We start from the raw sequence: 13,960 nt of genomic DNA, 5'->3' as shown, positions 1-13,960 counted from the left end.
GGGAACATTTAGCTCCCTTTGCACTGACCTAAGGAGCAGGTTTCCTCTTTGGGTTGTGGCCCAGCTAGAACATGAGAGCAAACAGAGGAGGAACTGATTCCATCCTCCAGAGAAGTTGCAAAAGCATAAATCCTCCCAGAGGCACAGAACTCCAGAGATAAAATAACCACAACAGCCAAACAATACTCAGGAAGTTAGTTCCATGTCCAGTCATTTAGCCCAGTGCTTTCCACCCGCATCTAAGAAGAGGTGTCACTTGTGATTTTTCTCAGGGATGATTGCTCATGTGGGATGAGGTGTCCCTTCACTGTGGCAGTTTTACAACACCTTGGCAATTTTTTTGTTGTTGTTGTTGCTTAAACAATATTATGACAACAGATAGCAAAAAAATGACCTTAAAAAAATCTCTGAGAAATAAACTGAGGGTTTGGAGGGGAGGAGGTTGGAGGGATTGGGTGAGCCTGGTGGAGGATAAAGGAGGGAATGTATTGCATGGAGCACTGGGTGTGGTGCATAAACAATGAATCTTGGAACACTGGAAAAAATTTAAAAAATAAAATAAATAAAATGTAATTTTAATAGGGAAAAGAAGAAATTAAAAATAGAGTTATCCTATGACACTGCAATTGCACTTCTGGGTAGTTTGTTTTTTTTTTTTTTCCCCCAGCATAACAGTATTCCTTGTTTTTGCACCACACCCAGTGCTCCATGCAATACGTGCCCTCTCTAATACCCACCACCTGGTTCCCCCAACCTCCCACCCCCCCGCTCCTTCAAACCCCTCAGATTGTTTTTCAGAGTCCATAGTCTCTCATGGTTCACCTCCCCTTCCAATTTCCCCCAACTCCCTTCTCCTCTCCATCTCCCCTTGTCCTCCATGCTATTTGTTATGCTCCACAAATACGTGAAACCATATGATAACTGACTCTCTCTGTTTGACTTATTTCACTCAGCATAATCTCTTCCAGGCCCGTCCATGTTGATACAAAAGTTGGGTATTCATCCTTTCTGATGGAGGCATAATACTCCATAGTGTATATGGACCACATCTTCCTTATCCATTCGTCCGTGGAAGGGCATCTTGGTTCTTTCCACGGTTTGGCGACTGTGGCCATTGCGGCTATGAACATTGGGGTACAGATGGCCCTTCTTTTCACTACATCTGTATCTTTGGGGTAAATACCCAGTAGTGCAATTGCAGGGTCTTAGGGAAGCTCTATTTTTAATTTCTTGAGGAATCTCCACACTGTTCTCCAAAGTGGCTTCACCAACTTGCATTCCCATCAACAGTGTAAGAGGGTTCCCCTTTCTCCACATCCCCTCCAACACATGTTGTTTCCTGTCTTGCTAATTTTGGCCATTCTAACTGGTTTAAGGTGGTATCTCAATGTGGTTTTAATTTGAATCTCCCTGATGGCTAGTGATGATGAACATTTTTTCATGTGTCTGATAGCCATTTGTATGTCTTCATTGGAGAAGTGTCTGTTCATATCTTCTGCCCATTTTTTTATATGATTGTCTATTTTGTGTGTGTTGAGTTTGAGGAGTTCTTTATAGATCCTGGATATCAACCTTTTGTCTGTACTGTCATTTGCAAAGATATGCACTTCTGGGTATTTACCCCAAAGATACAGATGTATTGAAAAGAAGGGTCATCTGTACCCCAATGTTCATAGCAGTAATGGCCACAATCACCAAACTGTGAAAAAAGCCTAGATGCCCTTCAATAGATGAATGGATAAAGAAGATATGGTCCATATATATAAAAAGCTCCCAAATACTAACACCATAACACATTAGCTGCTCTTAGTTTTTAAATTCTTTTTTAAAAAGATTTTATTTATTTATTTGAGAGAGATAGAGAGAGAGTGAAAGAGAGAGAGCATGAAAAGGGGAGGGTCAGAGGGAGAAGCAGACTCCCCACTGAGCAGGGAGCCTGATGTGGGGCTCTGTCCTGGGGCCCTGGGGTCATGGTCTGAGCTGAAGGCAGATAATTGACTGAGCCACTCTGGCACCTCTTTGTTTTTCTTTTAATTCTTTTCTAATCTTTTCCCACAGAGAAATGTCTCTTTTGCAAAACTGTAGTAATTGTTGAGATCATATTTTGTAGTTTGCTTTTTAAAAAAAAAATATTTTATTTATTTATTTGACAGAGATCACAAGTAGGCAGAGAGGCAGGCAGAGAGAGAGAGGAAGGGAAGCAGGCTCCCTGCTGAGCAGAGAGCCAGATGCAGGGCTCATCCCAGGACTCTGGGATCATGACCTGAGCCGAAGGCAGAGGCCTTAATCCACTGAGCCACCCAGGCACCCCTTGTAGTTTGCTTTTTACACTTAAACATAATAACAATTTTACTAAGTTTTGAGAAGGTTTTGGTCTCTGGTGTGTAATTTTCTATAAAGGGAGTATACAATAATTTTGTTGACTGTTCCCTACTAATTGGATATATAGGTGTCAAATATGCCAGAATTTCCTGTTTCTGAGCCCCTGCAAAAACTGTTCTTGCCACCTGGAATTGTGTTTTCAATTCCATTCATAATGGGTTTTCTATCTTATCAAGGTTTTACTACATCTTAAAACCACTACTCAGAGTTCAAGCATAAAAGAAAGAGGATTTATGAATCAATGACTTGCCTGTGTATAAGATGCAGCTGATCATTCCTGGCATCACCATGAGGAACATGGGCAGCAGTTTCAGGTACCCACATATGATGCAGGCGGCTTTCACATGAGACATGTTCTTACCTGATAGGCAGCGCTGCACAATTACCTGCCAGGAAAACATGACATAGTCATCAAACAACTTGAGGATGATATAAAAGAAGGTGAGTGCTTCTTTTCAGGGATTAATGTTACAATAAGATATGAGGCCATGAGTAATGGAAAATAATGGACTTCAGAGTGAAATCAGAACTCGAATCTCTGCTCTACTTATTTGGGTATTTGGCCTTGTGAGATGCAGATTTTTCATCTCTAAAAAGGTTATCTTCAATTGAACATAATAAAAAATAAATTAAAAAATGGAAAAAAGAATTAATGATAACTTTAACTTAGAGAAGGATATAAATGGGTCAATTGAAATGTTAATAATTACTAACTTCTAGAAGTATTTGTAAACTTGTGATTGCGTTACACAATTCACATTTTATATGCAACTAATGAATTGTGGAACACTGCATCAAAAACTAATGATATACTGTATGTTGGCTAATTGAACATAATAAAAAAACTTGTTATAAAAAATAAATAAAAGGGTTATTTCTTGCAGGACAGTTGAATATCTGGTATAATGTTTGTAAGACTCTTGATACATACGAGTCAATACACATCAGTACTATTAAAATGTTTACAGCTCCTAGGCTGCATTGCAACCATGGCCATGTGCTCCTCCAAGTACAAGGCTGTCACTACTGGTCTTTGCCACCAGTTGTGTGATTAAGTTGTGCTTTTAGTATTGTAAGCACCAAATAAGCCACATACTCATCAGTATCTCTTCACCATTAGAAAAGAATTGTCCCCTTGGGAAATCAAACTCATTGGGATAGAAACATCAGAGTCAGGCAGCGAGAACCCCGAGACACTAATTTCTAGATTTCTTCAGAATATTCTGAGGACCTCATTGAGTTATGGAGCAAAAATAGTGGTCCTGGGAAATTCAATGTGTATAATTTTACCATTCCACTTAAGTTGTGTAATCCCTTAACTAAGAATTTTCTAGTAAAGCAGGATTTCTACTTATAATGCCATAACTTCTTGACATTTTTCTTCTCAAGGAATGTCAGAATATAGGGATGGCTTTTAATGTTTCATTCTCTTTGGAGAGACAGATCTGTTAAGGATAGCAACAGTGTCACTCAGTGCTGAGGGAGCAGGTGCCATCTTTAGACAGAGGGCTTGAAACAGAAAGTTGGAAGAACAACATAAAGGTGAGGAAGGGAGGCCTGTCAGCAGACAAGCAGGGTCAGATATCAAATCTAAGGGTGAATGTGAGGCCATTTACAGGAGATAAATCAGATGGTCAGAGGCAAATGTAAATAATAAGATAGTTGCAGAAATCAATGAAAAGATGCACTCTTTGGTAGAGAGGTTGAGAAAATCAATTTATTATATATAGAAAAGAAAACCGATTCCTCACTGACACAAGTGACCACGGGCCCAAGATGGGTTAAAATTGCGAAATTATAGGTTTGAGTTGACAGAGACTATAGATGGTGATGAAAACTTCATTCAAATTTTAGTATATGTGCTGCCAAAGCAAGCACAGTGATGAAAACTTCAAAATAAAAAACAAAAACAAACTCAAGTGCTATGAAAAGGAACATCCAAAAAACAAAAAATAAGATCTTGAGAGTTATAAATACAAAGTCAGGACACTGGAGGATAATATTGAGGAAATTTAGAAAGTAGAGCAAAAAGACCAAGAGATGAAAGATGGGGTATGAAAGATAAGGATACTAGAAAACAGGTTGTGGAAGACCAACATCCAAAAGCGGAAGGTTTCCAAAGGAAAGCACAAAATTCCATAGAGAAAAGACAGGTTACAACCAAAGGATCAAGAATAACTTCAGGCTTCTCACCAGTAATGGTGGAAGTCAGAAGACAATGAATTTATGTCTCTGGGAAAATTATTTCCAACTTAGAAATGTGTACATGACCAGGGGATCAATTTAAGAAAAGTTGAAGTGAAGACATTTTCAAACATGAAGACAAATCCACAATAAATTTATCTCCTGTTTTCCTCAGGAACTTGCTGGAGAATTCAATTATTGGAAGACAATATAAAAATCTGAAAACTGGAAAACCAAAAGGGAACAATGCAAGAATTTATTTAAATCACCTAGGGATCAAATTTACAAGTAAATTCTGATTCAGTGGGTCTGGGTAACATCCGAGAGCATTTATTTCTAATGTACTCCAAGGTGGTGACACTCCAATGGTTCACCAATCATGCTGATTTGCCTGTGGGGCGCTCTGTGGATGAAGTCCTGCAGCTGGTTCAGGCCTTCCAGTACATGGATGAGCATGGGGAAGTCTGTCCTGCTGGCTGGAAGCCAGGCAGTGACACAATCAAGCCTAATGTGGAAGACAGCAAAGAACAGTTTTCCAAACACAACTAGACTGCAGACAGCTGGGAAGCCTGGGCTGTTGGCCTCCACCTGTGCCTCTACCTGGATACCCCATTGCTGACCCAGGAAAGGCCAGACTTGCCCCTTTAAACTCCATAGTCCATGACCCTGGAGGTTTGTACAACCATGCTGTACAAAGATTTAGAGAAGAGAAATACAAACCAAAATACTTAACTGAAGGAGCCAAAAATGTTTGCTTTTGAGAGACAGATAAGACAGAGAGCAGGACAACAGACATTTATTTTTCATAACAACCCTTGTAGAAGTGTTTGGCTGTTTAAACAATGTGTGTGCATGCATGTGTGTTTATGTGTGTACAAAATAGAGACTAGATGCTTTTCTATGAGTAGAAAAAGAGCAACATAAACATATTTATACACCACACACATACTTTACCTGATCTGTGCACCAGTACCATAGAGCTACTATGGTCATTCCAAATATTGTTCCTGGCCAAGGAAGATCCCCTGTGACAGCATTTTGGAAAATGTGGAAGGAGTCAGCCTGAGGAGTGTAGCACTTGGAGCTGATCGTCAGGTTGTCCCCCTCAACTATGGTTGGGATGGCATTCATGTACTTTTCTGTAAAACTCTCATAGCCTCCCACTTCGGTAAATGCTGCAAATGTATTGGATAACATGAAATGTTTAATAGAAATCTAATCATATTAATCTAATTTAATAGAACTAAATCTATTATTAAATCTAATTTAATAGGAATCTGTTCATAGTTATTCCTTTGTGGTGGAGGTATCCAAGCATCTCCAATCAGCCTAGTCAAACCTTCAGTGTTCTCAGATTCATGTCTTTCTAGTACTTTCACTGGCATTGGCAATTCTATCATGCTTTCACAAGGTAGACAAAGCAAATCACCCTTTAAACCTTTCTCCTTGTGTCACTTTTGAAAATTGTTTTTAGTGCCTAGGTTTACAGTAAAAATAAAACTGCTATGCAACAGACTGATATTGATGTCTCATAACCATCCAGAACAGAAATAAGCCTGAAGGCGAGGTAACAGAGTGAGACTAGCAGAATTAGCCATGAGAAAGCCCCAACTCCTCTGAAAGGACCAGAAGCAATGGTCTCTCTTGTTGACACAATGTCTGGCTATTCTGACTTTATGCACAGTCTGGTTTTTCTGATGCAATATTGTATTCTACTCATGCTAGAATTAAAAAAGTGAGAAGATAAGGAACAGATATTGGAGGCAGCAGATTATGTGTGGTGAGGTGAAATGGTGAGAGCCCACTGGGGGTCTGGAAAGGCAAGAGAAGTGTAGAAAAGAACAATAATGGATAGAAACCCTAGAAAGAAGGATGAGCCCAGGCATCTGGGCCCACCTAGGATAAGTTAAATAAAGTAGTAAAAAATTCATCAGAGTGTCATACATCCTTAGTGTTGTGGTTGTCATTAATTTACTTCTTCATTACTTATTTCATTTAGCACCAAAGTGTTTGTATGTGCCAAGCATTGTGCTAGGATTATGTGCAAAATAAATGTGCAGGCAGCAAAGGAAACAGTCAACAAAACAAAGAGGCAGCCCACGCAATGGGAGAAGATATTTGCAAATGACAGTACAGACAAAAGGTTGATATCCAGGATCTATAAAGAACTCCTCAAACTCAACACACACAAAATAGACAATCATATAAAAAAATGGGCAGAAGATATGAACAGACACTTCTCCAATGAAGACATACAAATGGCTATCAGACACATGAAAAAATGTTCATCATCACTAGCCATCAGGGAGATTCAAATTAAAACCACATTGAGATATCACCTTACACCAGTTAGAATGGCCAAAATTAGCAAGACAGGAAACAACATGTGTTGGAGGGGATGTGGAGAAAGGGGAACCCTCTTGCACTGTTGGTGGGAATGCAAGTTGGTGCAGCCACTTTGGAGAACAGTGTGGAGATTCCTCAAGAAATTAAAAATAGAGCTTCCCTAAGACCCTGCGATTGCACTACTGGGTATTTACCCCAAAGATACAGATGTAGTGAAAAGAAGGGCCATCTGTACCCCAATGTTCATAGCCGCAATGGCCACGGTCGCCAAACCGTGGAAAGAACCAAGATGCCCTTCCACGGACGAATGGATAAGGAAGATGTGGTCCATATATACTATGGAGTATTATGCCTCCATCAGAAAGGATGAATACCCAACTTTTGTATCAACATGGACGGGCCTGGAAGAGATTATGCTGAGTGAAATAAGTCAAGCAGAGAGAGTCAGTTATCATATGGTTTCACGTATTTGTGGAGCATAACAAATAGCATGGAGGACAAGGGGAGATGGAGAGGAGAAGGGAGTTGGGGGAAATTGGAAGGGAAGTGAACCATGAGAGACTGTGGACTCTGAAAAACAATCTGAGGGTTTTGAAGGGGCGGGGGTGGGAGGTTGGGGGAACCAGGTGGTGGGTATTAGAGAGGGCACGTATTGCATGGAGCACTGGGTGTGGTGCAAAAACAATGAATACTGTTAGGCTGAAAAGAAATAAAAAAAAAAAATATGCAGGACAGGAATTCAATCCAATGGAGGATACAGAACATACAAAGAAATTGTTCTGCTAAGGGGAATATGGTTTTTAACAGCAATACAGGAAAGCTGCTAGGAGATGAGAACCTCCTCTCTTCATCCTAAGGTTAGGAGAAGGTGATTCCAGAGGTACATCACCAAAACTAGACAAAAAGAACCATAAGTAAGAATAGCATAGAAATTTGTTAAATAGAAAGCTTGCAAGGAATTGGGTACTAGCAGTTGTCTCTAGAGCTGCTCTCAATAGAACTTTCTGCTATGATAGAACAGTTCTATCTGTTCTATCATATTCTTGGTGAATAGATATATATCTATATCTATATCTATATCATCTATATCTATATCTATATCTATATCTATCTATATCTATATCTATATAGATGTAGATATATTTCTTTTTACCCCATTTCTTCTCCCCCCAGTTTGGGGTCTTTCCTGATTTGGTTAATGCAAATTTTTCTGGGGTCTTTGCCACCCTTTTAGTATTTTATTCTCTCCTTCATATATTCTTTTTTTTTTTTTTTTAAAGATTTTGTTCATTTATTTGACAGACAGAGACCACAAGTAGGCAGAGAGTCAGGCAGAGAGAGAAGGGGAAGCAGGCTCCCCGCCGAGCAGATCTAGAGTTCAGAATGATGATTCTATATCTATATCTATATCTGAGCTGCCCATATGAAAACTACTAGCCATATATTGAGCACTTGAAATATGGCTAGGCAGGGGCACCTGGGTGGCTCAATGCATTAAAGCCTCTGCCTTCAGCTCAGGGCATGGTCTCAGGGTCCTGGGTTTGAGCCCTGCATCGGGCTCTCTGCTCAGCAGGGAGCCTGTTTCCCCCTCTCTCTCTGCCTGCCTCTCTGCCTACTTGTGATCTCTCTCTCTCTGTCAAGTAAATAAATGAAATAAAAAAAAGAAATATGGCTAGGCAAAAGAGAAAATGAATTTTAAATTTTGATTAATTCAAATTTAAATAGCCATATGTGACTAATGGTACCCATGTTGTGTCAAAATCACCAACTCTCTTGGTGGATTTGTTGTTTTTACAGTTTTTTTTTTTTAAAGATTTTATTTATTTATTTGACAGACAGAGATCACAAGTAGGCAGAGAGGCAGGCAGAGAGAGAGGAGGAAGCAGGCTCCCAGGCAGAGAGAGAGGAGGAAGCAGGCTCCCTACTGAGCTGAGAGCCTGGGTCATGACCTGCACTGAAGGCAGAGGTTTTAACCCACTGAGCCATCCAGGCGCCCCGTGGTGTCTTTACAGTTTTATCAGTTTTTGCTTCACATTATCTTCAAGCTCTGTAATTGGTACCTGCATATTTAGAATTGTATTCAGTGTGGCTTGTGATTAGGTGCATGCATATTCAGAATTGTATTCAGTGCGGCTTGAGTGGTTGGAACATGGTGGCTGCAGGAGGGGAGGGATGAAAAAACACTTATTTTCATCTTATATCCTTTTGATTAGGCACATGGATTTCCTGGGCAAAGGTAAACAGATACCATAATGAGAGAAAACAAAAATAGGCAAACTGTAAATTAAATTCATTAATAGTGCTTGCTGCGTGACTTAAAAGAATGAACTGATACTAATTAAGTGAGAGTCATAAAGGAAAATCCAACCTCTGCTTGTATATTCCAACAGCAGAGGGAGTAACATACTTTAATAATTTCCATGGCATCAGTCATAACGAAGTTAATAGTCAGTTATCATTATCTTAAACCATTCTTATATTTAATCCTTCATTTTATGAAAGTTTTATATAAATCGTTTCTGTGCCTTGAATCCATTGCACCAATATTTTTGCAAAAAACCAACTCAGTGAAACTGATTTTGTTGATTCCAAACACAAACATATTAAGATTAAACCTGAGCAAGAACTTTTTTTAAAGAAAGGGAAGTTCTTCCCTCATGCTGAGATAGTATAGCAAGAAAGAAGTTAGGCAGATGTTTCAATGATGTAAATTATATAAATGGTTAGAAAGTGTGACCATGTAGAACAAGGAGGCAGCAGTAAAGAGCAGTCTCACCATTTCCAGCCCTAGGGCACTGCACATACTGTCATCACTTACCATACCCCATGAGAATAAAAGAACCTATCAGCATGATGATGGTCTGGAGGGTGTCTGTGTAGATAACTGAGGCCAACCCCCCTGTGGAGAGAAAGAAAAGAACCAGGACATTTTATCTTTGTCCCCTCATCTCTTTGCCCTCACCTTTAGGTTCTCCTAAAACCAAACCCTAGAAACTCAGCAAAGAACATATGAAAAGCTCTTGGCTTGGCCACAAGCTTCTCTTGGCATCATTATCTCCTTAATTATGTATTTCATTGACCCTCCTGTCTCCCTTGCCTGGCCTCAACTCAAATTTTCTATGAATCATAGTGAAATTCCACACTTGTGAGTTTCTGAATATTAAATGGTAGAAAAAGCGAAAGTTTATTATCATTAAAGTTTCCCTTAACAATCCTTTAATTCACTCCATGTAATACTCCATGTATACTGTTTCTCAAAAATTTGGGCACAGCCATTTTTACTCTAGTGTTGGAACATATCATTGATTCATAAGTTGAATGCCAGTTATATAGTCAGTCATTGACTTGTGTTTTGCTTCAGTGTTGTACAAACAACAACTTCTATTTCAACTCTAGACTTGCTAGGCCCTCAGTGAACAAGCTATTTCCTTATGAGAGTGTCATTGGAAAACAAGGCTGATTCTGTAAAGGGAACACTCAACTCTTCATCTTTTACTTATTTTTTAAAAAATTTTTTAAAAATTAAAAAAAATTTTTAAAATCATTTTTTAATTTATTTTCAGCATAACAGTATTCATTGTTTTTGTACCACACCCAGTGCTCCATGCAATCCGTGCCCTCTCTAATACCCACCACCTGGTTCCCCCAACCTCTCACCCCCCCACCTCTTCAAACCCTTCAGATTGTTTTTCAGAGTCCATAGTCTCTCATTGTTCACCTCCCCTTCCAATTTCCCCCAACTCCCTTCTCCTAACTCCCCATGTCCTCCATGCTATTTGTTATGCTCCACAAATAAGTGAAACCATATGATAATTGACTCTCTCTGCTTGACTTATTTCTTTTACTTATTTTTGAAACATAAGCTAAATGTATGAAAATGGCTCTAGAGCTGTCTTGACTGTTCTAGCTGTTATTTTTCTCTATTTTTTCCAACTGAGCTGGTCTAGTTTCATTTTCATAAGTTAGTAGGGGTTGGACACTAGGGGAGTGGATGTGGTCCATGGGAGCCTGCTTGGACTGTTGTCACATACTTTTTCTCTACAATACACTGCTCCAGTTCTCCCCTCCTGATTCTGCCATTCAGAACCCAGGCAACCTGCACTCATTTGCATCCTATCTTGAATTTGCCAGTCTCATGTCTGAGCTGCTATTTCATTCTGACTTTGCATGTGTATGATATGATGCATTCCAATGTCAGTCTGAGTACTGACATAGCTGAGCCAAATCACCTTTCTCCACTTCAACTACTACATGATTATCTTCAGTCAAGGTACTCACACCTAATACTGAAGATTTTTTTATTTTGGAAATGGAAATGTTCTGGATGTGCAGTCAAATTCTTCCTTCCTCAATTAATATAAAAGCATTTTAATTCCAATATTAGTTAACATGCAATATTATATTACTTTCAATTGTACAATATATTGACTCCACAATTCCATACATTGCCTAGTGGTCATTACAAAAAGTGCCTTAGGGGGCACCTGGGTGGCTCAGTGGGTTAAAACCTCTGCCTTTGGCTCAGGTCATGATCCCAGGGTCCTGGGATTGAGCCCTGCATCGGGCTCTCTGCTCTGCGGGGAGCCTGCTTCCTACCCCCTCTCTCTCTGCCTGCCTCTCTGCCTACTTGTGATCTCCGTCTGTCAAATAAATAAATAAAATCTTAAAAAAAAAGTGTCTTAGCCCCATCACATATTTCATCTATCCCCCAATCTACCTCTGGTAACCATCCATTTTTTCTCTACAGTTAAGAGGCTGTTTCTTTGTTTCTCTCTCTTTCTCTTTCCTTTTCCTTTGCTCTGTTTTATTTCTTAAATTCCACATGAGTGAAATAATATGGTATTTGTCTTTCTCCAACTGACTTATTTTGCTTAACTCCATTCATATTTCTGCAAATGGCAAAATATCATTCTTTTTTTATGGCTGAGAAATATTCCATTATATGTATATATAATGGAATGTTATATATATATATGACATATGTATATATAGATATGCAGATATATAGATATATATCACATTTTCTTTATCCATTCATCTATTGATGGACACTTGGGCTATCTACAAAATTTGGCTATTGTAAATAAAGCTGCTATAAACATAGAGGTTCATATATCCCTCTGAATTAGTGTTTTGCATTCTTTGGGTAAATACCCAGTAGTATGATTACTGGATCAGAAGGTAGTCCTAGTTTTAACTTTTTAAATGTTTAAAATAAACATATAATGTATTATTAGCCCCAGGGATACAGGTCTGTGAATTGCCAGGTTTACACACCTCACAGCACTCACCATAGCACATACCCTCCCCAATATCAATAACCCCACCACCTCCTCCTCCCCCCAACTTCCCCTGGCAACCCTCAGTTTGTTTTGTGAGATTAAGAGTCTCTTATGGTTTGTCTCCCTCCCAATCCAATCTTGTTTCATTTATTCTTTTCCTACCCCCCACAGCCCCCACATTGCATCTCCACTTCCTCATATCAGGGAGATCATATGATAATTGTCTTTTTCCAATTGACTTATTTCGCTAAGCATAATACCCTTAGTTCCATCCATGTTGTCACATGGCAAGACTTCATTTCTTTTGATGGCTGCATAGTATTCCATTGTATATATATGCCACATTTTCTTTATCCATACATCTGTTGATGGACATCTAGGTTCTTTCCATAGTTTGGCTATTGTGGACATTGTTGCTATAAATATTCGGGTGTATGTGCCCCATCAGATCACTACATTTGGATCTTTAGGGTAAATACACAGTAGTGCAACTGCTGGGTCATAGGGTAGCTCTATCTTCAACTTCTTGAGGAACCTCCATGCTGTTTTCCAGAGAGGTTCCACCAGCTTGCATTCTCACCAATAGTGTAGGAGGGTTCCCCTTTCTCTGCATCCTTGCCAGCATCTGTCATTTCCTGACTTGTTAATTTGACTGGTGTGAGGTGGTATCTCATTGTGGTTTTGATTTGTGTTTCCCTGATACCAACTGATGAGGAGCACTTTTTCATGTGTCTGTTGGCCATCTGGATATCTTCTTTGCAGAATTGTTTGTGCATGTCCTCTGCCCATTTCTTGATTGGATTATTTGTACTTTGGGTGTTAAGTTTGATAAGCTCTTTATAGATTTTGGATACTAGCCCTTTATCTGATATGTCGTTTGCAAATATTTTCTCCCATTCTGTCAGTTGTCTTTTGGTTTTGTTAACTGTTTCCTTTGCTGTGCAAAAGCTTTTGATCTTGATGAAGTCCCAATAGTTCATTTTTGCCCTTGCTTCCCTTGCTTTTGGCGATGTTCCTAGGAAGAAGTTGCTGCGGCTGAGGTCGAAGAGGTTGCTGCCTGATTCTCCTTAAGGATTTTGATGGATTCCTTGCTCACATTGAGGTCCTTCATCCATTTTGAGTCTGTTTTCATGTGGGGTGTAAGGAATTGGTCCAGTTTCATTTTTCTGCACGTGGCTGTCCAATTTTCCCAACACCATTTGTTGAAGAGGCTGTCCTTTTTCCATTGGACATTCTTTCCTGCTTTGTCGAAGATTGGATGACCATAGAGTTGAGGGTCTATTTCTGGGCTCTCTATTCTGTTCCTTTGATCTATGTGTCTGTTCTTGTGCCAGCACCATACTGTCTTGATGAAGAGAGCTTTGTAATAGAGCTTGAAGTCCGGAATTGTGATGCCACCAACTTTGGCTTTCTTTTTCAACATTCCTCTGGCTATTTGAGGTCTTTTCTGGTTCCATACAAATTTTAGGATTATTTGTTCCATTTCTTTGAAAAAAATGGATGAGATTTTGATAGGGATTGCATTAAACATGTAGATTGCTTTAGGTAGCATAGACATTTTCACAATATTTGTTCTCCCAATCCAGGAGCATGGAACATTTTCCCATTTCTTTGTGTCTTCCTCAATTTCTTTCATGAGTACTTTATAGGTTTCTGAGTATAGATTCTTTGCCTCTTTGGTTAGGTTTATTCCTAGGTATCTTATGGTTTTGGGTGCAGTTGTAAATGGGATTGACTCCTTAATTTCGCTTTCTTCTGTCTTGTTG

The 13,960-nt window shown here is 39.3% G+C and overlaps 1 protein-coding gene across 1 annotated transcript in view; it reads right to left on the bottom strand.

Annotated features, from left to right (window-relative positions):
• The window catches only part of LOC111160068 (low affinity sodium-glucose cotransporter-like), a 64,716-nt gene that overhangs the window by 15,894 nt on the left and 34,862 nt on the right, over positions 1 to 13,960 (bottom strand). The window contains 3 exon segments of the mRNA XM_022522878.1: positions 2,633 to 2,768; positions 5,521 to 5,741; positions 9,731 to 9,811. Coding sequence (XP_022378586.1) covers positions 2,633 to 2,768; positions 5,521 to 5,741; positions 9,731 to 9,811 — 438 coding nt within the window.

The sequence above is a fragment of the Enhydra lutris genome, unplaced genomic scaffold, assembly GCF_002288905.1.
Source record: "Enhydra lutris kenyoni isolate GAN:26980312 unplaced genomic scaffold, ASM228890v2 scaffoldscaffold73, whole genome shotgun sequence".
Taxonomy (NCBI): domain Eukaryota; kingdom Metazoa; phylum Chordata; class Mammalia; order Carnivora; family Mustelidae; genus Enhydra; species Enhydra lutris.
This window is presented reverse-complemented; position numbering and strand designations above follow the sequence as displayed.